Here is a 25021-nt window from a genome sequence, read left to right on the forward strand (position 1 = left end):
AGCTGGAGGAGCTAGGAATGGGGAAAAAGTAATGGTTGCCCATCATGATCTGGTTCCCAGGGAAGAGTGAGATGGAAGAGTTGCAGTAGTGCTTGTGATTAATGTATAAATGGAGAACTGAGTGTTGGGGATTAAGCTGGGTTTGACACCGTGGAGCTTCTTTAAGTTAAAATGTCTATTCCAATCTCAGAAATGGCGTGTAATAACTGAAATATTCTTGTGTGCCTGTTGACTGAGTTGAAGGCAAACTATAGTGACTTGTGTGGATAGAACCAAGAAGAGCATCTGAGAAGAAAGAGGAGTGTGCAGGCTTCCCCGACTGGGGACTCACATTCAGACCCTGGAGGGGTTCGGAGTAGTGAGATACTGGCACTCTCATGATTAAGTGATCACGCTCACACATTTTCGACATAGGCTTCACACTATGTATGGTACTGGCATCTTTAAAAAGACGTTTCTCAACACCCTGTTTATCGATTCCTCCCTTTTTTTCTTCCACCAAAAACCAACCTTAAGACTTTACTTAAAACTATGTCCCTTCCTGGAAAGAAATCTCCAATTAGATATTGCTTCAGTAACAGATCTTTATATTTCACCCCACAGTCCTCAGACATTTCTGTGTTCTTAAGAGAGTATAATAATAATTAATCCTTACACTTGTATAGTACTTTTCTGGACACTCCATTCAAAGCTCTTTACAGGTAATGGGGATCCCCTCCACCACCACCAGTGTGCAGCCCCACCTGGATGATGCGATGGCAGCCAGAGTACGCCAGTACACTCCCCAGACACCAGCTCTCAGTGGGGAGGAGAGCAGAGTGAGGAAGCCAGTTCAGAGATGGAGATTATTAAGTGGCCATGATTGGTAAAGGCCAGGGGGAAATTTGCAGGCGTAACACCCCTTGATTTTTGATGACCACAAAGAATCAGGACCATGGTTTTACATCTCATCAGTGGGCTGCCAGCTACTGTATGAGTTGCAGGTTGATATACAGTAGCTGCTGAGGTTACCTTCCATCTAGTTCATTTTGGTACTAATAGCTAATGGATATGGAAATTTCATCAAGACCTTGGCCAGACACACGGCAACCTTCAGGATACACTAGAGAGAAGCATAGAGGTCTCCAGTTCACAGAAAGTGAAGCAAATGCAAAGGCTAAACTGTGTTATAAGGAGAAAAAAAATACATGACTGTTATACTAACTTAACCTAAGAAATAACAACAATGTAGCTTGAAGGCATGAATGAGCATGAGAATGGAAGAGTCAACTCAGTCCTTCTAGTAGTCAGTAGTTCATTAGTTCATGGGCAGGTCGGTGGCTCTGTGGCTCAGGATCTGCGCCTGTGGCTGGAAGGTTGCCGGTTTCTATCCTGCGGCCGGCAGAGGAATCCTACTCTATTGGGCCCCTGAGCAAGGCCCTTCACCCCAGCTGCTCCAGGGGCGCCGTATAAATGGCTGACCCTGCGCTCTGACCCCCAGCTTCTCTCCCTGTCTGTGTGTCTCATGGAGAGCAAGCTGGGGTATGGGAAAAGACAAATTCCTAATGCAAGAAATTGTATACAGTATGGCCAATAAAGTGATCTGATCTTTATCTTATTTATTTGAGGATCTCATCCAGCCCTATCTTGAAAAAATCAGGGTATCATCTTAGAATATCACAGCCACATGGGTAAAGGAGTGCCTCCCCATCTCTGTTTTAATTTCATGTCCCCACAATATCTTCTCTGTTTGAGACCAAGAAGATTAAGTTCCTGTGTTTTTCTGCAGCTTCTGGAACTTTAATTTAAAGCTCAATCTGTAGATCACACATCACTGAACTGTACGCATATATAAAACAGTAAAAAAGACTGCAACACAACTGCTGCATTAATTTCAGGGCTGTGAAATCTCTCGCAAATGTGGTATTAATGTCAAATTACACAAAGCCCATTTACAATTACCATTAATATTCAGTGTGTTCGCTCTAATGGTGCTAAATGACCGTTTCCTTCCTCTCAGCTAAAGTGCTGCCGATCTCTTTTTGCTTAATCGCCCATTCAAAAAACCTTCAGTACAATTTCTACAGCACTAGCGCTGACTAAAGACCCTCTGCTTGGTGAGACCCCCTTAATGACAGATCAGCGATTTAGTTTGATGGGATTCTGCTCCAAGATGGCACTCCAGCTGCTCTCCACTTGAAACACATTGTACATGAAAGTGACCTTTTTAAAAAAGGAGTTAAAAAAGAACATTTTCATACTGTGGCAAAACCATATTCAGCAGTTGGTTCTGCAGTGGGGTGGCCATTAGTGCTGATGCCTCACAGCTCCTGGGTCCTAATTAATAATTATAATTCCTCTTACTTATATACTGTAGCGCTTTTCTGGACACTCCATTCAAAGCTCTTTACAGGTAATGGGGATCCCGTCCACCACCAGTGTGCAGCCCCACCTGGATGATGCGATGGCAGCCAGAGTGCGCCAGTACTCTCCCCACACACCAGCTCTCAGTGTGGAGGAGAGCAGAGTGCACCAGTACACTCCCCACACACCAGCTCTCAGTGGGGAGGAGAGCAGAGTGCACCAGTACACTCCCCACACACCAGCTCTCAGTGGGGAGGAGAGCAGAGTGCGCCAGTACACTCCCCACACACCAGCTCTCAGTGGGGAGGAGAACAGAGTGATGAAGCCAGTTCAGAGATGGGGATTATTAGGAGGTCATGATTGGTAAAGGCCAATGGGGAAATTTGGATAACACCCCTACTCTTTTCGAGAAAGGCTCTGGGATTTTTAATGACCTCGGAGAGTCAGGACCTCGGTTTTACGTCTCATCCGAAGGATGGCGCCTGTTTACAGTATAGTGTCCCCCTCACTATACTGGGGCAATAGGACTCACACAGACTCCAGAGTTAACCTTTTGTTCTCCTTACTAAGGAGTTTTTGGTTTCTCTCCTCCCTTGTCTTCTGGTCTTTTCTGTTCTGTATTCACAACATGTATGGTCACTTGCTTTGTTAAGCGCCTTGAGGCAACCTTGTTGTGAAAGGCGCTATATAAAAAGAAATTGAATTGAACGCCCCCTACTGGCCCCACTCACACATCTTCCAGCAGCAACCTTAGTTTTTTTTCCGAGGAGTCTCCCATCCAGGTACTGGCCAGGCTCACACTGCTGAGCTCCAGTGGGCTGCCAGCTGTGAACTGCAGGGCGATATGAGCGCTGTGGAGTTTGCATTAGTGGGTTTTGTCCGCAGTGAAAAGACTCAACTTTGTTTACCAGGTTAGGCTTTACAACAGTCCTCGGTATAACTGTATGTTGGATTAAACTCTTGGATACATAATGAATATGAAACCTAAACCAAATTATAACATGTTAGGTACAGTATGTGAATATGGAGGCTCTTACAGTCTTAATCAAAAATATGATTTGCTCTGTACAACCACAAGTTTGTTTCATTCCTTATTTTCTTATTTGCTCAGAAAACGTTTTAAATTTCTTTAGGTTTTTTTCTTTTTTTCACCAGATGTTTATTGTGTATATACAAACTGTAAAAATATAGCTAAGAAAATCTTTATCTGCCCCGTCACAGCTGGTAATTCCAGTTGCTTTTTGTGTTGTATTTGGATGATAACAGAACTCACTTAGACCGTGCAGCTGAAATAAGAAAGCCGAACGAGGCTGCATTTCTCAGAAGCAAAGCTCATGGAAACAGCCTTTTGCACTCTATGTGTTTTAGAACAAAATAATTTCTCTCAAAACTTAAGCTTGAGCAGCTAAAAGAATAAATGAATTCCGCTCTTCCTGCAAATAGTCATGTTTGTGCACCTGCATCATTTTTCCTGCAGGTCTTTAACTCCCCCGATACTCCTGAGATGTTGGCCTGTAGCCTGTTCTCAGTGGCTGGGGCCTTGGTGACAGGAGTGAAGATTTAAACCTAGCCAATGAGGATTTGTTTTAAACAATCTGTCTGTCGGTCAGTGAGCTTCTATCCATTAAAAGAAGTATACTGTATTTGTATTTGTGCCAAAGCAAAGTTCAGCTGAAGTTGAATGCCATAGGCTTGGTTTCTGTGCCAGAAGGAGTTTACCGGATCGCTAACAAGAGAGTGCTTTTCTGCAGCAGCATAACAATACTTTATTAGGCTCTTCTATTTCTAGTATTTTAATACAGACGCAGAGTGACAACCAGCCTGAGGAATTTAATGCGTTAAGACAGACTCTCTGCTTTGTTTAAGTCAGTATAAATTATGCTGACAAAACAGGAATGTGCTGGGAACTATAACAAGATCTGGTTATAATTGGTGTGACGTTCGATCGCACCGCCACAGAGCGCCTTACAAGTGCTTTAAGACCAAGCTCACTCATCGAAACCTCCTACAAAGAAACCCGGAGCGGGTTTCGCCACATAAAATTGCACTTGCAAATGTAGGAGTGCACCAGGTCACGTGCTGGTGCCAGCATCTTTAGGCCAGCCCTTTTTATGTGTGTTTAACTCTTTGACGAAGGTGGGCAATATCTCCACAGTTTACAAAAATCGACGGAGGTCTCAGATGAAGAGACTGACGAAGGGGTCATGAATGATATACTTCATGTGTGACTGCAAGGACCCTGGACAGTTTAGCAGAGACACAAGTACACCCCAACTCAGGGATCCACCACTCCGTGGATCCCCAAATTGAAATGGTCATTCTAAATCCACAGGATGTGCTTTCTCAAGAGCGCTCTCTCCAGGTAACGACCGTTGCACACAAAGTATACAGCATATCCTAGGTTTAAAAAAACAGACTTCAAAAACACAGAATCTCTGAATATACATATACTGTACGTATATAATGAGCAACGGTGTATGATGGAGAAGTTGACTAATAAAGCAATAAAAGATAGTATGGTACCAGCCTAAACGAAGAGCCGAACTTCCAAAGTGTGAGAGGCAGGAATCTTCGAAAACGCATGGAAGTGAAGGCACCTCCCACACCCCATCCCCTCAGATCACTCTTCACATTCCTGTCTGAATGCACGTCCTCTCTAAAGTTCCAAAGAGGGGTCATCAAAGTTACTGTGGCTGGCTCGAACGAGTAAATTGGGAAGAAAACGGGCACATTCAAGCCAGTCTAAAATGTGAATCAGGCCAGTAGCTGGAGCGAAGCCTTTGTCTTGCCATTCTGCTTGTTTAAGCACAGGCCCCCACAGGACTCAGGCTGTAAAAACTCAGAGGTCTCCATGGCAACTTTGCAACGGCAATTGTGGTCGCCAGCTCAACACACACACACACACACACACACACACACACACACACACACACACACACACACACACACACACACACGCACACATACACCTACCCCACGGCCCTTTCTCCCGGGTGTGTCGTGGGGACATTCTGAGAAAAGGTCACAAGGGTTCAGCTCTGATTAAGTGGCATTATCAAGTGAGGGACCTCCACACTGGCAGCGAAGACATAATAGGTCAGCAATTTCCCTAATGTGCATGTAGGTAGCATCCTGCCTCATTTTAAATTATCCTCTGTTTTAATTAGCTGAACATCAAACTAGCCCACCATTCCAGAGTTAACCTTTAAATCTAAAACCGGGCTTAGTGCTTCATAACTAATTGGTGTTCCCTTTGAGTTCCGTTTGCATATACAAGACAGAGGGGTGGATAAAGATATCACGGGTATCAATTTGAATTGGTTCTCAGCCCGTTAAGACAGTGGCGTCGCTATGAACTGCGGATATGAATCTCAAATAGCTCTATCCACATTCACATTTAAGAGACAAAAGCTTCTTAACACCTAATAAAGTAATTCCTCTTTTATTCATCATTAAAAGAGGAGTAAGTAGTTGTACAAAGGTTTTGCTACCCAGACGCCGGAAGAATTATTTACAGATTTTACTAAATTATCTTGCTAATCCATCTGCACAAAGTAAATGACATTTGCACCCATTTACACGGATTTTACTGGTGCAGTTTGGGTACCGTGCCTTGTTCAAGGGTGTGACAGCACTGCCTCACATGACACTTATTTAATAATTAATTATAATAATTGCTTATGGTGCTTTTCTGGGCCCTCCACTCAAAGCTCTTTACAGGTAATGGGGATCCCCTCCACCACCCCAGTGTGCAGCCCCACCTGGATGATGTGATGTGTGGGACGGAGAGCAGAGTGCACCAGTACACTCCCCACATACGAGCTCTCAGTGGGGAGGAGAGCAGAGTGCACCAGTACTCTCCCCACACACCAGCTCTCAGTGGGAGGAGAGCAGAGTAATGAAGCCAGTTCAGAGATGGGGATTATTAGGAGGCCATGATAGGTAAAGGCCAGAGGGAAATTTGGCCAGGACGCCGGGGTAACACCCCTACTCTTTTCGAGAAACACTCTGGGATTTTTAATGACCACAGAGAGTCAGGACCTCAGTTTTATGTCTCATCCGAAGGACGGCGTCTGTTTACAGTATAGTGTCCCCGTCACTCTACTGGGGCATTAGGACCCACATACAGCACAGGGTGAGCGCCCCCTGCTGGCCCCACTGACAGCTCTTCCAGGGTTAATCCCATAACCTGCCAGTTACAGAGCCTTAGCCCTTGCTCCCCATAACATCTGTGTTTGGCTCCCACTCCCACTGTATATGGGAATGGATCGAGATAGCAGCCATGTCTGTTTCGCATTCACAAACATGTCCTCTGATAACCAATAGGCCTCAATAGTCTGTATTCAGAGTATGAACAGACACGTTTTGTTTTGTTTTGTTTTGTTTAAAAAAAAAACAAGGAAAGAAAAGCCAGGACAACCTGCTGTGCTAATTTGGATCTCGTTAAAGGAAATCACCCGTGAGGACTGTGGCGTCGAAGCGGCACGCGTTGAACAGCCTGCCGAGTGAAACGGAAGGCCGAGGTTCCGGCTGGAGAAGTGAGTCGTGGAGGCGTGAGTCACAGTGTCAGCCAGGGCCGTGGATCAGTGAGGGCACAGGCATGCCGCTCTCCCGAGATGAAAGACAGACGCGGTGTCGTGCACCGTTAGGCCCGGGCCTCACGCGCGGCCTGTCAGCTGGCGCATGAGGGGTTATGGCCGGCCAGAGCCACTCTGAGCAAGGGCACTGCGCCCACAGGCCTCTGTCCGTGTGTTCAGTGACACCTTGTGAAAGTGCTCAACACGGCAAGTGGGTTCCGTGTGCGTCTGATCAGTTAGATCATCAGCAGGAAACAGGTGAGAATCCCCCACACTGTGAGGAAATTTAGACCAGTCTGAATACAAAAACAAGCGGCTTCACTTGGTTACTAACATCCTTGCTAGTTACCACACCTGCCGGAGGCTCAGCAGCCAAAATGTTGTATTTCTTCTTTCTGCTTTTTCAGGGTTGAAGTAACCATTACCTCTTCCTTTAACCACAAGCTACCAAATGTATTACTGGTCACAATTTATTCCAGCACTTTATAATAGTTCAGTTTGTACCCTAAAAAAATGTTTCCTACAATACTTATCAATTTTCGTCATATTCCCTCTTTTCTTGTCCCATTGCAATTCTTGTCAACAGAACGAAAGGGATTACTTGCTTGCATCATGCGGGGCAGTGATGTCATTGACGAGATCCGCTTTGGTTTACATCAAAGAAAGGTTATAAACGAGAAGAGGCCAGGCTTCCTGTCTAGCACATTTGGTAGCTAACACTTGATCCAAGGATTTCATTCAGCCATCTTGAAAGAAACCAGGATAATCACTACAATGTGGCTGGGTAGCTTGTTCCACACTCCCACCCTTTGTGTAAAATCTCCTGCTCTAGATTGTACATGCACTTCCATAACAACATCAAGTAATTGTGGTGTCATCACATTCCAACTACAAGAGATCTCACTTAAGTTAAGGCTCACAACTGTACAGGAACCTTGCATTCAAACAAAACCTAAAACTGCTTGGCTGTCTGGACTATTCTGCGTCACAATTCAGTTCAAGCTTTGTTGTCCCATTGGGGAAATGCCTTGTACAGCACACTCCCAACATAACACAATGACAGACAAAATATTACCAACCAAGAAGTCAGTGTAACAGTGTTACAGCAAGATGAGGGAGAAGAGAGTAACAATGTATTGTTTGAAATGGATATTGCAGGGGGCTGAAAGATTTCCTGTGTCTATTAGTATCACACCTGGTGACACAGAGGCGTCTCCCAGACGGGAGAAGTGTGAACTCACAGTGGAGGGGGCAAGAGACACAATCCATAATACACACTGCTTTCTTTGCCACCCTGTGTATGTAGAGGATATATAAGCAATTTGATTTGCCCAAGTTAAATTACTACTTATTTTTACTTATTTTCCCAGTCTTTCACAATCAATGGTACTGATGTTACCAAACCAGCAAGTGAGACGGTGTGTTAAGACACTTTCAATAAAAGACTTGTAGAAAAGTGTTATGGTTGTTTTCTCCACCTTGCTTAGTTTAGTTTAGTTTCCTTAGAAAAGAGTTATTTTTTATGAATGGTGTTGCAGCATTTGTCCCAGCTCACGTTTTTGTCTATGACCTATTCCAAACAGTCATTGACAATTTCTAGTCTGAACAATAATTACAGTAGGTTGGAGAGGTGTTGCATTTTTTCTAAAATCCATTTTAAAACATTTAACTGCAAAGAGAATTGTCACACCATTTAGTAAAGGCATTTAGAATGGGTCCATGATGGTTTTCTCAGTCCCTTAATAAGCTGACCAGCACTGTGTTATCAGCAAACTTAATGAGATGTCTATTTGCGTGTTTGCTTTTACAATTGTTAGTGTACAAACTATGCAGTAAGGGGGATAAAACACAGTCCTGTGGTGATCCAGTGGAAACATTGTTCCTTGTAATGTATTGCTTTAAAAGTCTCTCCAGAGCTTTCACTGGGAGAGATGTAAGAGAAACTGGCCTGTAGCTGTTAAACTCAGTTGGCCTGGCAGTTTTTGGAATAGGTATAATGATGGATTTCTTCCACAGAGAGGGGATGATTGGTAATTTTAAGGACATTTGAAAAAGCAAACTGAAAATATCGCACAGCTGATCAGCACAAGATTGCAGAACTCTTCCACACACATTATCAGGACCTGAGCTCTTTCCCAGATTAATTTTCCTGAACTGTATACGCATCTCTGCTCACTCAATTATAATAGACTCGCCCAGTATTGGGAGATCAGCACTATAGATGAGGGTGGCTGTGTGTTTCATTTCAGAATGGGTGTAAAACACATTGAACCCATTTGCCAGCTGTTGTCTGTCCATGCCATCTAACACAGGAACAGCACTACCCTCACGCTTGCTTGTGCGCGATACTGGCCACGGATATAATTCCCTCCTGTGTTGACCTGCACCTTTGTTGCTTCCTTAAACTCGCCCCGTTGCCTGCAGGCCTGGGCTACTTACAGTGTTGTGGTAAACTCCACGGTCCCAGAGCATCGCACCTCTGATGAAGGACACGTAGCAGGGAGAGGCCTGCAAAAGAAGAGCACACCAGTGTTTCTCTTCCTCTCACAGTCCGTGGCGATAAAATCGTCCGGCCTTTACAAAACAAAATGAGCCCGTTTGCAGCTGTGTTCCTTGAGCATGAAAGTGAGATTGTTAGTGCCAAAAATGAACACGTAAACTTGTGGCTCACTCTTGTTAATTTAAGGATTACTTCTATACTGAGAGGCAAGGGTTCTATTATACTTTTTTGTTTACTGTTTTTAACAGACAAATATTAGAAAAAATACAGATGAAGCAAAGATAGTCAGCCTATATTGCTCTTTCTCTTAAATATTAGTAGTGGTACCTTCGTGATATAAATATTCTCAGCTCTTGAGAGAATTTGTTCAAGAATTCCAGGGAACCAGTTTCAAGAACATGGCTGGTTAGTTTGTTCCAGACACCCACCACCCTCGGGGTAGAGAACTGAGTAGAATTCAGTAGAGTAGAGAGAGGAGTCTATTGCCATTTGTACATGTACATGGGAATTCCTATTCATGCTGATCTCTCGGGGCGTACAGTACCCAGTACAGCAGAGGACACAGTACAATGGACAACACCACACAATGTAGACAATACATTACAACATAATAAATAATACAACCAGAATAATAAATGTGTAGTAGTGAAAAAAAAAACTGTGGCAGAAAAAAGATGCATAGTGCGTTGAGTCTGAGGCATGTTAAGGATGTGCACTGCGGTAGGGTAGAAAGTGCCAGTCCCAGATACACGTTCACTAATGTTCATCATGACTCCAGCAGCCCTTGTCTTACTAGGGCTCCTAAAGTAGTCCAGGGGGTTCCTGTTGACCATAACCTTTCAGGATCTGAGCATTTGTTTCAAGGGCAGCAGTCAGGGTCCAGGATCTGGAAAGTTGCGGGTTCTAATCCCAAAGTGAGACACAGCTGTTGCGCCCTTGAACATGGGTACTTTGCCCAGACTGCTCCCGTTAAAATGCCCAGTTATATAAATGGGTGCAGATGTAAGCAGATAGTTAGATAAGTTATAAAAGTGTCAGACAAAAAAAAATAGTAAAAAATTCTTTTGTTTCCTCATGAGAGTCAGCGTCTTTAAACTTTGTGTACATCCCATTTCTTTACGCCCAGGAGGTCTGACCTGCTTTCTTGTCTTCCAATATTCCAGAGCAGCAATATCTTTTTGTGTCATGTGGCGAAGAGCTGTATGGTGTTTCCAAATGTCCTGGGCATTAAGTGACTGGATGATAAATCCTACAGTTTTCACTGTACTTTACAACCCAACGTTTTGTTGTCCCTTTTTAGAACATCATCATATTGCGTAGATAAGAATATTAATGGACCCTCCGAAGAAGCTAAATCTTTTTCATAGTCAGTGCCTCCGCCGTTCTAATTAAAAATGAATGTCCTTCAATATTTGTTATTGATAATGTATACTTTTAAACATTAAATGTCATAACTCTTTTGCCATTTCTTCTCTTTGATTCCCAATGCGCGCCGGGCCAGACTGGCAAGTTCAATAACTCTACAGTGATTCAAATCACTGCTTAGATTGATTAGAATTGATTAGTAAATTAGAAACATCAGAGGTGTTCAAATACTGCAGTCTCTGTGGTACACCACTAATTACACTAACTACACTGGCCTAATTACAGTTGTCTGCCATTCTTGTTACTTTCCCTCTCTGTTATGCCCTTCCTAATCTGTGATTTTACCTTTAGGGGAAAATGACATACAGCACACAGCAGAACAGACTCTAACTTTGGCTAGAGCAACCCTTTTTTGATCTAATAATATTAGTACCATAGTAACCTTTTCTTTGTCTTTTTTGCAAAAACCTCAAAAGAAGAATTTCTACAATAATATTGTTAATGTACAACTGTGCCACCTATTATACAACTATTGCACCTTATATTTGATCTGTGGTTAATTATTAGTTTAATTATTATTTAACTAATACTAAGTCCATTTGATTCTTAAAAGAGGAATTTCTCTTGTCCAGCAACCATGAAGGCTTCAGACAATCTTGAAAAAGTAACATGTTTTTTTTGCCAGTCCAGGGTTTCACTGGCACAACACGCACCAGCGGAGCACCTCCTGTGCTGCGGAAGAGCTCTGGAAATTCCCACCCGGTGAAGAAAGGAGCTCCACACCTCATGGTGACTCACTGCCTCCCACACCTACCTGCTCTGGCTTCTAAACCACCTCCAGAAACTCTGAGAGATGTCCTGTCAACAGCTGCACAAACTGTCAGCTTTGTTCCTGCCAGAGCCCAGGACCATCGCCTGCCTGCCCAAGCAGCTTTGGCACAGAGGCTTTGCAGAGGTCTTGCTTTGCAACGTTGGAAGGAACTTCTGATTGAAATCTCACTTTGCTTGATGGGGAAAGAACAGCTTCTTTCTGTGCAGCTTGAAAGCAAGGATTTGATCCTTTCCTTGGGATATCTGGCACATTTCTACATTGCTCCTTTGGAAGAGAAGAGTACAAAAAATAAATTATGCTACTTTTCCGATTCTTGAGGCAGACATGAAAAGCAATAAAATATTTTCATTTTCTCTCCAGAAAGACATCTGCTACCGTTTGGTAACTCCTCTTACATCTTTGAATAGATATTTCAGCTTGGAAGGTATGAAAACGGACACATGAATTCGATTCCTGCTAACCCTGACAACATTGGAAATGACTTGGCAAACGATGAATTGATCGATTTAAGAGCGAAGGAATTGCTGAAAATACTATGCTGACAGGACTCTGGCTGAATTCTGCTGTTCTCTGGCTCTTGGTTATCCACAGCTTGTGAAGAGAGCTTTATCAGTCCTTGTTTCACCATTGGCTGCTGTAAGGCTGAAAGAAATTGGATGCTACATAAGACTTGTTAACACCCCTGTCAAAAACCATTGGTTCTTTGGTTGACTTATTTTGCTTGTTTATTTTTGGATACCAAAAAGATAAGAAAACAATCACTGTCAGTGACCTCACTCCTAGTTCCTATATAGTGTGCAAATCTAACCTACGAAACAAACATAAAATACCATGTTGTTTTCCTTTATCATCATTTTTGTCATTGTCATGACAGTGGTGTGCAACTGAACCTCAGTGAAAAATGGAAAACACCTACACAATAAACTTTTCATCAGCAGAAAATATGACAATCAAGGATAAAGGGTTCCCTCACTCCTCCAAAGTTCACAAAGCAGCACAATAACTGAGTAAAGACTCTGTCTCATCACATCTCAGCAGTACAGCAAGCCAGAAGTCCAACAATTATCAATCTGTTTCGCAGAAAAGAGCCAGTATGCCGTCACAGCAGTGCATCACACACTGTCCAGAAAGGGTCAGACTTGTTTAAACGGGTGGTTTCACAGTTCGTAACCTCATATCTTTTCACAGGACCAGGGGTCAGCTTCATGTGTGGTGGGGAAAAGCATGTCAATTGCAACCACCTGTTCCGCCAGCCTTTGATCTGCCCTGGCACAGCGCCGTGGTATTGTTGTAGCCTGTGGCCTGTGTCCGGAGCACAGCAGAACCCATCTATCTACAGCCAACACTCGGCTCTTCCATAAAGAACCTTTTCCAGCAGACATATGTGGAGCAGCCCCTGCCTTCACCTGCTCCAATCAGGAGCCTCGGAGCCAGTCCCAGCCCACCGCCCAGCCGCCCACTTTGATTAATGGAATCAATCGGCTCAGTAGAGAGGGGGAGGGATGTCCCCTCTTGTCCTTCTTTCATATGGCCAGCAGCCATGTCCACCCTGCAGTCACCGCTGGCAGCCCACGGCAGCTCAGCAGTTTGAGCCTGGCCAGTACCTGGCTGGGAGACCTCCTGGGAAAGCTAAGGTTGCTGCTGGAAGAGTGTGGGGCCAGTAGGGGGCGCTCACCCTGCGGTCTGTGTGGGTCCTAATGCCCCAATATAGTGACGGGGACACTATACTGTAAAAAGGTGCCGTCCTTCAGATGAGACGTAAAACTGAGGTCCTGACTCTCTGTGGACGTTAAAAATCCCTGGGTGTTTCTTGAAAAGAGTAGGGGTGTAACCCTGGCATCCTGACCAAATTCCCCCCTGGCCTTTACCCATCATGGCCTCCTAATAATCCCCATCTCTGAACTGGCTTCTTCACTCTGTTCTCCTCCCCACTGAGAGCTGGTGTGTGGGGAGTGTACTGGTGCACTCTGCTCTCCTCCCCACTGAGAGCTGGTGTGTGGGGAGTGTACTGGTGCATCATCCAGGTGGGGCTGCACACTGGTGGTGGTGAAGGGGATCCCCATGACCTGTAAAGAGCTTTGAGTGGAGGGTCCAGATAAGCGCTATATAAGTGTAAGGAATTGTTATTATGGAGGGCAGGCTGTGGAAGTGAATCCCAGCTCTTGGAATTCAGCAGTCCTACCTCCGCTGTGGAAGCTCCTGAGAGGATCAGAAAGCCCTGAACGAGACAGAGAGATTAGACTAAAGGCACTGAAACAACCAGAAGCCCATGTGATTAGGGCGATGCAATAAGAGGTATTTCAAGTGCGAGCCCAGAGCCATGCTGAAATAAGACAGCGGGCGCAGTGGGAAGGCTGATTGTGGATTGTGAGAGGATCCAGCTACCCAGCCATGTGGCTGATGCCAATACCTTGGCTTCTTCCAAGAAATGTCTGGATGGTCCTGGGGTCCACTACACTCCCAGTTTGAAAGAGTACCATCCAGATGATGTTTTAGAGTACCACAGGTCACAGAAAACATTAAGAAGTCATTCATTCCCAGAGCTGTTCATCTTTCAAACTCTGATGTAGGAGACCCTTCAGAGCATATACTGTACAGTACATGCATGCAGCCCCCACTTCAATCTTGTGTCTCACACTTGAATCTAATGTTTTTGAGCCATATTGTATGGGTTCGTTATTGATATTACACAAATTGTAAACTGTACATCAGTAAAATCCGCTGACTGTTTTACGTACTCTGTATACTGTACACATTATTTTTACAGTTGTCCCACTGAGGCCAAAGGAAATTTTCCATTGCGTGTGGACAATAAAGTCGATTCTGATCAACTAATTAATTACTAACTACCCAACAGGCTGGAAGGGCTGAATTGCCACCTCACATTTGTAACCTTGGCTATGTTCTTATAATTCTGCTCCCTGTTTTCCTGTTTTACCAGGGTCTGTCATCCTACACCTCTGTGGTTATCAGCAGGAGAGCCCTGAGGTACAAAGGCAATCAGCACAAATCAGGAAAGTATGCCTTTCAATAACTTAAATTCAGGCTTATCTGTGTCACGGTTCAGTAAATAACTCTCGATTAAAAATAAATGAATGAACTAATGCATAACATTTCAGACTGACCAAGGCTAATGGGACTTAGCCTGTCCCAAGGCAGGCGTGTCTGTGCTGCTGCTGCAGCGCAGTGCATGTTCTGCAGAATGTGCCTGCCTCCAGCTGGTCATTGCACTTGATTCCTCCTCAGTTCGTATGAATATACCATTAGAAATTCATTACAATCGCTTTAATTTTAATTGAAGGGCAGCCTGATAATAGGGGCTGATAAATAAGAGCCAATTAAACAGCAAACTGTGAGCACTTAGGAAACAATTACCTTGTTGGCACTAATTAGGTATTCGAAGCTAAATCAAGTATATTTAGAACAAAGGGGGGGTGCTGGGGGGGCGAGGGGGAGGGGCACCGTACAGTTCGACAGAGCGAGACAGAAGAATAGGAAACATGAGAAAATGAAAAGGTGGGTGTTAATAGCTGACGGCTCTGAAAGCAGCACAGATGAACGCAACACAGCGCAGGAACACAAAGGTATTAGTTCAGAAACGGCAAAAGAAAATAGGAAAAAGAGAGGCCGCGCAGCGAGGAGAAGGGAAGAAAATGGCTCCTAGTTAACAGTGAAGTGCAGACAGATGGCACATGGAGCACACAAAGCCGAGCACAAGTACCCCAGGCGCTGGTAAATGAAGCCACCTTGGCAGTCAGGTGCGTGAGAAGTGAAAGTTAGTTGGCCTGCCTCTTCAGCCCGAAGAAGTCTGCTCCTTAATTGCCTGCACCTTCCTGCCCTAATGAAAATGTAATATGATACTGCACTCGAAGGTTAGGCAGGGAAGACGGTTTATCTCCTGCGCGGACTCACAGCAACAGCGGTAATCACAAACATTAGGCCCCAGAGCACTCTGGCTAATGAACAAGGAGAGCAGCACCTCCCAGTCCCATGTCATAGGCACTCGGAAAAATAGTTTCCTGCTCTAGCAGCATTTTGAGATTTATGTGTGTGTGTGTGTGTGTTTTTTCCCAATTTTCTAAACAATGTGGAGAAGCAATAAAAAAGGCAACAGGAAAGTTAGGATATGTAGTTAAAAGTTTAGAACTTTAACCAGGGGATGTTATTTTAAAATAGCAAAACGCCTCATTTAGAATATTGCGTACCTCTTTTCCACCTTATTATAGAAAAGATATTGTTGTCCAGAGAAAAGCCAGAAGATACATTCTTGGCCTTAAGGGGAATGTCCTAATCTGACAGGCTGAAGGAACTGGACCTTTTTAATCTTGAACTAAGAAGTTTAGGACTACCAGGGGAACCGTTCCTAGTATTCCTAATCCTAAAGACACTAACATAGTCAACCCAGTGACCTCCTTCAGAATGAACAGCGGAACACAAAGCGGAGGACACAAGTGAACAGCACCGAAGTGAAAACAAGAAGCATTTCTTTACACAAAGAGTTGTGGGAGATGAGAACATGCTGTTGAAGTCAACACCCTGGTTTCTTTCAAGAAGCAGCCGGATGAGATTCCTCAACTAAAACAACAGTACCTGCTACCCGATAGGCCAGACAGGCTGAGCATTCTCCTCCCATTCGTCTTAAATCTTGAAAAGCCCATTTCATTGACCCCTCTCCATACAACGATGCTGAACAGGAGCCCTCAGAGAACAGCCAGGCACACACAGGGAGAACATGCAGACTCCCCACAGACAGAGGCCGGAGCCGGAACACATCCTGGGACCCTGGAGAGGCAGGGTGCACCATCAAGCCAGCGGATTATCTACCTGTGATCGACTGACTGAAATTTCAGACATCCTTTCTTCTGAAAGGCAGCAGCATTCAATCAGGAAACTGGTTGAGTGATGAGGAGGATGTCTGTAACAGTGTATTTGAAATGCAGCGTGATTTGTATTGACTGTATTTCCTCTAAGTAATAGTGAAAAAATGATTTCAGTATATAGTTCTATACTGTATAAGAAATATGTTTTATTGAATCTATTTTTTATCAGTCTTGATATCTGGGCAGTCTTTGCAAAGAATTGATTTGCTATTGTGTGCTATCTGAACTACCTAATTTCTATATAATAATTAATAATAATTGCTTACACTTATATATATATACTCAAAGTGCTTTACAGGTAATGGGGACTCCCCTCCACCACCACCAATGTGCAGCATCCACCTGTTGTATGAAACAACACTGTAAAATGTTCAGCTGTTGGTTTGTACAGTATGTTAAACATTTTAAGACATACTGTTACTGTAAGTCTCTGAGTTTTATTTTTTCCATCCTGTGAAATTTACCATACAAGAGCTTTTGTGATAACAGAACTGACTGCACACCCCTGAGGAAGGAATTCGGCAGCTTCTGCTAAAGAGAAATACTCTTTGGCAGGGAAATAAAGTTTGATAAGAAAGATTCTGGAGGTATGAAGATCAATCTTCTGCCTGTGTGTCTCCTTCAGGCCCCGCACAGTAGTGTACATTGACCTACTGAATTACTGGGTGTGGTTTTGTTCTTGTCTGCTCCATTTTGTGTTGGGTTTTGTTTCTCATAAACCTTGTGAAGCAAAGGTTTCCTGTGCATCTGCTGAAGTACAGTTCACGATGCTCACAGCAAGCTAGAGAATGCTGTAGTGTTTCTGCACAAGTCCCATGCTTGTTCCTTTGTTCCTGAATTGGGAGGAACTGCGTGTCCTAATCTTAGCATCATAGAAGAGGAGAACCTCACAAGACAAACTGGGCAAACCCTAATCCTGTGTAACAGATAATAAAAATATTGGTTTTGTTGATGCATGAGGGGAGCACAGCCCGCCAGGGAAAAAAAACATCTCTGCTCTAATCGGTGGCGGAGTTTTCTGTTTTTTGTAGACTTGCGAGGCTGGCCCTGCTTCATCATGGACCGTGTCATCTGAAGAGACACGGATTTCTTCACTGAATAAGAGAGACTGACAAGGCTGCCTTTGTGCCCTCAGTGAGCAGAATCACACCAGACAGCTACTCCTCAGCCTTGCATTCTTTCACCTGAAAAGTTGTAACATAGCACAGTTTTCCTGCTCCTTGCTCACCTGTTCATCAGATTAACGCATGGCCTTTTCATGCGCTGTTTTTTGTTCAGCTTCGGAGAAATGTTTTCCATTTTAACCACGGCAGGGTATCTGTGGGAAGTTCCAGTTCTAGGAAATCTGCCCTTTTGGATTTGAAATGGATTTCAAAATGCAGATAGAGCAATTATTGTATTCACAAACCGCGAAGTTAGCTTTTCAGTCTCCGGATCATGAATTGTGATACAAAAAGAAGAAAAAGACTAAGAAATCATGGAGACACTCTCCAATAAAAAAAATCACTGAAAATAGCAGGATCAGCAGAATGCACACTCTCTCCAGTCCACAACCAATTTCACTTATTTCACCTGTCAGCATTCTTCTGGCAAACAAGTTGTCAGGATGAGGGCTTGCTTACCGAAACATTGACAAGTGTTAAATAAAAATGAATTGAGATCATACAGCGTAGACCACGCAATGCTTCTTTTAAAAATATTCAGTTACTGGGTATACCTCCTTACACAAAAAAATAACACAAAACATCTTAAAGAAGTTGGATCTTATTCTCAGATCTAAAATATGTATTTTTAATTTTAAAAAGAAACTGAAAATGACTCCCCCATGTTCAAATTTTCTTCCATCGGGGCACAGCAAAGATACTACAGAAATCCCACACGCTGTACATGCGGAATCACTATTATTAGCAGAGTTTTCACAAGAATAAGAAGAGAAATAAGAATGAGAAACCCCGCTATGAACCTGCTTCACTGGAGCCTCTGTATTGAAATTCCTAGCTGTCCAGAGAGCAAGAGGGGCTTGAGGGGGGGGAGGCTGATGTCAGCAGGCATCTTCTTCGGGTGTAATTCCCTGAGCGCTTCGGGCTCGGGGGAAACGGTTCCTCAGCTCGTCCCCCTGAGTGCGCAGTGCACAACACGAGGCAGAGTATGAGAAAGGACGAGGCGCAGCCTCGGGGGTCAGCTGGCTGGCCAGGGGCGCCTGTGTGTCAGGAGCTGGCCTGGCCTGACCCCTCTTGGGCGTCAGTGACGCAGGAGACCTCACAGAGGCATGTCTGCAGAGTCCTGCCTCTCCTGCAGGAGCCATATCTCCTGGGACACTGGCTTTACACTCTGTGACTTCAAAGTGATAAAAAGAAGGATCGAGTCTTTGCCTGTTATTCAGGTGTTAAAAGGCAGCTCTGCTGTTCCCTGTGCCTACTCAAGGCCATTCCCAGTCTGAGGAGGCAAGAACCGTGGCTTTCTCAGAACGTGAAATGAAATGCAGTAAAGTGGGAGATAATTAAGCAAACTTTCACTTTCATACTTTCTATCATACTTGAAAGGCAAGAACGCAAAGAAATAATCAGTCCAAAACACATACCAAAAAGAGTTTGAGCTTAATATGCTTCAAAGAACTATCGTATTGCTTTTTAATTGACATTGGCTCATTAATCAACATATTGTTTTTAATTACCAATTAACTTTCAACAGCAACGAAGCATATCTCTGTACATTCAGCTTCGCCCATCTGAGCTCTCAGCTCAAGACAGGGCTTGGTGAGGTTACACACACACCGTGTTCAGCCAGTTTCTCCTGCCATATCGTGAGGTAGTCTCCTACGACACTTCCTTCGAGCGACCAACTCTCGAAGTCTGTGGTTCAGGTGGAAGAGCTGCTACATCCAATACATCCGGGATTTCTACAGCTGTTTGCCCCAAAGACAAAAATTAAATGAAACATCAATGATAACTGGCGGGCACTGAAAAGGTCACATCACCTCTTCAGAGCTGGTGGCAAAAGGTACGCTTCCCTTTCATGCTAATGGGGATAGAAGACGAAGCTGAGCCTCAGCAGGCCTCAGAGCTTGCGAACCATCTGTCCTTCGCCACCCAGGGACCAGAGCCACGCTGACACCCAGCCCCTGTATGTTTTATTAATCACTGGTACCCGATTACACTCTCGCTGGGCTAGCTTACAAGAGCAGGCATTTAATCAATTCTTCAACAAGCAGGAGCACAGAAGTGGACGCTGTGTTTCAATTGGGCCTGAACCACAGCATCTTCGCGGAATACTGGCAGCCTGGGATTGCTGTTACTGTCGTGGGAGTCCAGTAATGGGTTTTGCGCCTTCTTATCCGAATATTCACGGCCTGTTCTCCTTTGTACACGACTGCAGCTTTGCAGCCCACTACCCCTGACATCCTGTCAAAGCTCCGTTGGGGTGAAAGCATCCTAAACCCTGTAGCTGTGGCCACGCGGAGCAGCACGCGTGGTGGACAAGGAGCGCCATCAGACAAGCTGACAAGAGGTGACCTGACATCTTTGAAGCCACTGCTATTCATGTCATTCAAAGGACATTTTTCAGGAATAATATTTCTTATTTTTTCAACAAGATCATTTCTTGAAGACTGTAAAAAAGATTACAAACAACAGTTTGCAGCCTGTCTGGGCGCCGCTAGCCATTTGTTCTGGATGGAGGATCTCGTTGTGTCCTGGAAAGAAGCCTGTGTTCTGCCTGGGGAGCTTGTTCCTGCACCACTCCTTGCGTAAGGAATGGCCTCCAGTTCGCGCTCTTAAATGCCCGGCCACACAGCTTCCATCTGTGACCTCTGGCTCATGTTTCATGTTTATTTTGAAGAATTGTACTAGGTTGATTTTTGTCGAGGCCTTTGTGGATGTGAATGCCTCAGGCCCGTTCACAGTCTGCTCTGTTCAGATCTTAAAAGGTTCGGTTTCCTCAGCCCGTCAGGGTTGGATATTGCCTTGAGCTCCAGAATGTCACCGGCTGCCCTTCCTGGGACTGATTCTGGAGCAGTGATGTATCATCTGTAAGGTGCTGACCAGAATTGAACGCAATAATCTAATTGAGGCTTAACTTCTGCGTTATACATTTTTAAAACCGCTCCTATTGATTTGAATTCTAGGCTTTAAACAATACTGTGTATTCTTGGTATTTGTTTGCTTTTTAATTTCTTCCCTACATTGTCGTCTTCATAACTAAACTTTTCTTTGCCCTGACATGGGCTCTTTTATGAGGTGTTTAATTTTCCCTCTGGTGGACCTAATGTGAGAGATGCTAAAGGTTGCGGGGGACACTGTTCTGAGCTCTGTCACCCTGACATTCCCAGTACCTGGTGCGACAGAGGTTCCCCACATGGCGGCGCACATCTGGCTCAGCACTGGGCAGGGAGCAGCGAATAGGAGGCTCCTACTTCCTGGGCACCTGCAGGCTCTGTGACATCACTGAGGGACATCTCTCTCCTCCAATCACTGCTGAGCCTCCTGCGTGTGGCTGCAGAGCTGGGAGCGAGTGGACACCTGATGGGCTCGATGGGCAAGCGGGGGGGAGAGCCTGTCTACACCTCCTCACTCTGCCCCCATGGGGTACGTGGGGCACTGCACTGAGCCGAGAGGCCCAGGCCCAAAGGGAGCTCCAGCTTGGGCCCATACGGACCCCAAAAAACAGTTCTTTTTTAATCAATTGAATCGATTCTTAAATTATTCTGAAATAATTTGAAAAGCTACTACGACCTGTGTTTGGCCGAAAGAACCAACTCTCTCCCAAATTTTGAAAGTAAACAAATTGTAAATTCAATTCGAGCGCAGATGCAGGAGCAGGACCTGACAAAAAGGGGGAAATGCATCTAGAAAGCAAACTTCAAATAGCTTTTCTTGGCTTCTCTACACAATCCTACACTTAAAAGCAACAGCCACAACCAGGATAGACATTAAAAGATGGAGAAGCAGAAAGAGCCATCTGGAAATGTGGCTTAACAATAGTGTATGCGCAGATGCTGGGTTCCCACAGGAATCTATCAGTGATGCCACAGATCTAGAACAAAGTTTTTTTTTTTTATCATGAACCCAAGCTGAGTTTTCATTACATCCTGATTTGATTGAATAAAACATTCAATAGCTTGTCCCTGCAGGACGTTTTGAAAACTCACACATGTGTAGGATGTGTTTTGTAATCTAAAAAAGAATGTTTTGTGATATCCGTATAACACTCTAAAGGAACAGTTGTCTATTTATTATAACATAACAGGCCAGCAGAATACAAGCACATTTTAGTACGAACCATAGAAATTTAGAAATCCCTAAAACTCGGAGTACGGATCTCTAGAGTTTTATGTCTTTGTCAACTGATATGAGATTTTCTAGATTTCACCTCTTTTAGGGTCAATCACATTTCTGGCCGGATTAATTCAGAATTTAGCCACCGCCCATCGTGAAGTACGCAGCCAGGCCTGATTCCACTGCTGTTTTACAAGGTTAGATCCTTCTAATTAAAACCTGCCACCCAGTTCAGGGCTCGTAGTTTCTGAAGGGAGATTGAGACAAGGTTTTTTTTTTTCCAAATTACATTTTCAGTCACAGTCACTTCTTAAACCATGGGAATATTTTTGGCAATTCTAAACATTCTTATCAGGTGTCAAACGTCTGAAGAGCGAGTTACTCACAGATCACATCTATATACTATAGCAAAAGACATTTTGTTCGTCACTTCTCATTTCTTCCATTAGGGAGAAAGTGACTGTAATGCCATACTGTATCTGTGATACAATCCTGTGAGAATACGGGCCTTACTGTATTAAATACCCTGTAGATATCCTTCCATTCAGATGAGCAAACCCCAAACACAGAGGAGTAATTATGTATATATAGATGTATAGATATTTACCTATCCACCCATTTTCTAAGCACTTTATGCAATTCAGGGTCTCAGAGGAGCCAGAGCATATCCTGGCAAGCAACAGGTGCAAGGCAGGATACACCCTGGATGGGACACCAGGCCATTGCAGGACACACACAGACACACACACAGATATGCCCACACTCACAACAGGGCCAATTTTTCCAGAAGCTGATTAATCTACCAGCATGTCATTGGACTGTGAGGGGAAACCCACGTGATCGCTTGGAGAACATGCAAGCTCCACACAGACAGCACCCCGGGATTCGAGCCGAGGGCCCCAGCACTGCGAGGCTGCAATGCCAACACTGCGCATTTATTTTGCATCTATTGTCAAATCAGGGAAAATATTTGTTGCACAAACTTTTCCGTTCCAAGCAAAACAAACAGGAATGCCCTCCTCAGTAACAGCAGGGGATCTCAGAAAACAGAGCAGAAAGGCACGACCTAGAGCGAGAGATCTAAAGAAAATGGGTACAGACCCTCGAAGAGTTTTTCTTTTTTCGTTTACCTTCTGTGCTTGGGGGTCTTGTATCAACATGTGTCGGCTGTTGATTAACTGTCACTTGAGAGGGGAGTCCCTACACTGCAGCTCTTGCACAAAGGTGGGAGCTGGGAGAGGCAGCAGAGCAATGAGTCAGATTAAATCCTCACTGTGACCTGAGACGCTAGAATCGAAACCTTCAAAAAGCTGAGAAGTGAGAAAGGGCTGCCGCCCCGACTTAAAAGTTAAAAGAAAAACAAAATACAAGAGCACACCCACCCACAGACGAGAGAGGAAAAAGGCGTTTGAGGTTTGGGTACAGGCAAGCGCCGATGCTAGGAAGGAAACTCAACTGTCTTTAATTAAGTTCTTCCAAGCAACGCCACGGAGCACAAAGGCAGTTGGAGGCTTCATCAAGGGTCAGGTGACTGCATTGACTCTGTGACCCCCAAACAAGCTTTAAAGGGCAGGGGAGATCCCCGCTGGCCTGACGCACTCCCCATTTGACCTGCCTCCTTTCTGCTTTAATTTAATCGCAATCAGCACAATATGGCTCTGCCTGGCCCGTGACAATAGGATGAGCAGAAGTCAGCGATACAGCTGTTTGCGTCCTCTCAGCTGGGGGAAGCAGCAGGAAACCAAAGTGACACTCCTGTCGGAGTGGCTTGATCGCCCTGATAAACAGAAATAACCTGCTGCGCTGCTTCGTGTAAATTCATTAGGGCGTCGGAGCTGGGCAGAACCGAGATCGCTGGACTTAAAAGAGACAAAGCCTGTCTCCTTTCACGTTTGTACTAACAGGGGTTCTTTAAAAGAAAAGGTGAATAACTAAACTGAAAGGGGAAAAAAGGTGGGTTTTTACCTCTGGGTTCACTGGAAACAAACTATTAATGTGAACACATGCAAAATAATATTGAGTAGGTCACTGAGCCACAAACTAAGACTCGTGGAGCCACAGGTTATTCTGCTTTCTAGATGCAAAGCAGTCAGAGAGCATGTGATTCTCCCCCTGGATAGGACACCAATCCATCACAGGAGCTACCTTCGGCATTGCTGGCTCCTGTTGATACAGCTGGATGGCCTGGGGGCATTAGGGGTAAAGTCCCTCCCTCAAGTACAACAGCAGTGTCTGCAGCAGGGGTGTAAACCCACAGTGCAGCAGTCATGAACCCAGAGACTGGCCCACTAGGCTACACTACCTCCCACACAATGGAAGAGCTGGCTAAGTGCCTATTAAAAGGATGCGTCAGGGTTTAGGGAAGGTGTCCATTTGCTCAAGATGATTAACAATGGAGATCAACAGCAGTGGACTGTAAGTGCTGAATTAGGAGGATAAAAAATTAAAGAGCTGTGGTCTTCTGGCGTCTGTGAAAACCAAGGGCTCTCTTTAATCACTGCCTTGCTGTTATTCAGAGTCATTTCAAGAGGTCCTTGACCTCCCTCAGTAACATACTGAAGAAGCAACAAGTTAGGAGAAGGAGCTCCTACTGAAGATGGAAATTATGAGCTGAGAACAGAAAGTCAGATTCGTTCCTGTTATCCTAGCTGGCAGAAATGGGATCAAGTCTGTTTTGACACATCAGCAGTAAAAAAAGGCCTCCAGAATGAAGATTCACAGAACTCTCCATCTGGTCCAGGAGGAGTCCGAGGACAAATCAGATTCGCAGTAGTGGCAAAGAAAAAAAGAAAGAAGACGTGTGTGAATGATGTTTCTCACTGGACACTAAAGTCTTTCCCCTGAATGCGGCTGGAAACCTGTAGAGCTGCTTTTTTAAACGCGCTTTGAAAGTGCCAGGACTCAGGCGCAAACAAACAGGCAGAGAGCCCGAGTGGTGCAGTAGCTGTACTCCTGCAGGGGAGATGGCCACTGCGTGTGGGGTATGGAGGCCAGCACCCTGGACAGACTCCGCGCCGGCACCTGCACAGCTGCAGGACAGGGCCTCGCCAGGGGTCGTGCTGCAGGTTCGGCTGCTAAGAAAGGGGAGGTGCTTGTCTGACAAGGACTTTGCTTAGTGACTGCAAATCACGAGGCTTGTTTAAGGGGGAACTGCAACCCTTTTTTATATTTCGGGGTTAGAATGAATCAGCATCGACGAGTTCATTCCCAAACGCAATGAAAGTAAAATGCACGCCGTAACTTGTAAAACC

General features: G+C 44.6%; 1 protein-coding gene across 3 annotated transcripts in view; it reads right to left on the bottom strand.

Moving 5' to 3' along the window:
* Window positions 1-25021, bottom strand: part of LOC148655381 (uncharacterized) — a 134824-nt gene that overhangs the window by 83842 nt on the left and 25961 nt on the right. For all 3 annotated transcript variants that reach the window (XM_088645981.1, XM_088645980.1, XM_088645982.1), the window contains one exon: window positions 9360-9428. In XM_088645981.1, coding sequence (XP_088502107.1) covers window positions 9360-9428 — 69 coding nt within the window. The remainder of the gene's footprint in view (window positions 1-9359; window positions 9429-25021) is intronic.

Source organism: Lepisosteus platostomus, chromosome 9, assembly GCF_059453375.1.
Source record: "Lepisosteus platostomus isolate fLepPlt1 chromosome 9, fLepPlt1.hap1, whole genome shotgun sequence".
Lineage (NCBI taxonomy): Eukaryota > Metazoa > Chordata > Actinopteri > Semionotiformes > Lepisosteidae > Lepisosteus > Lepisosteus platostomus.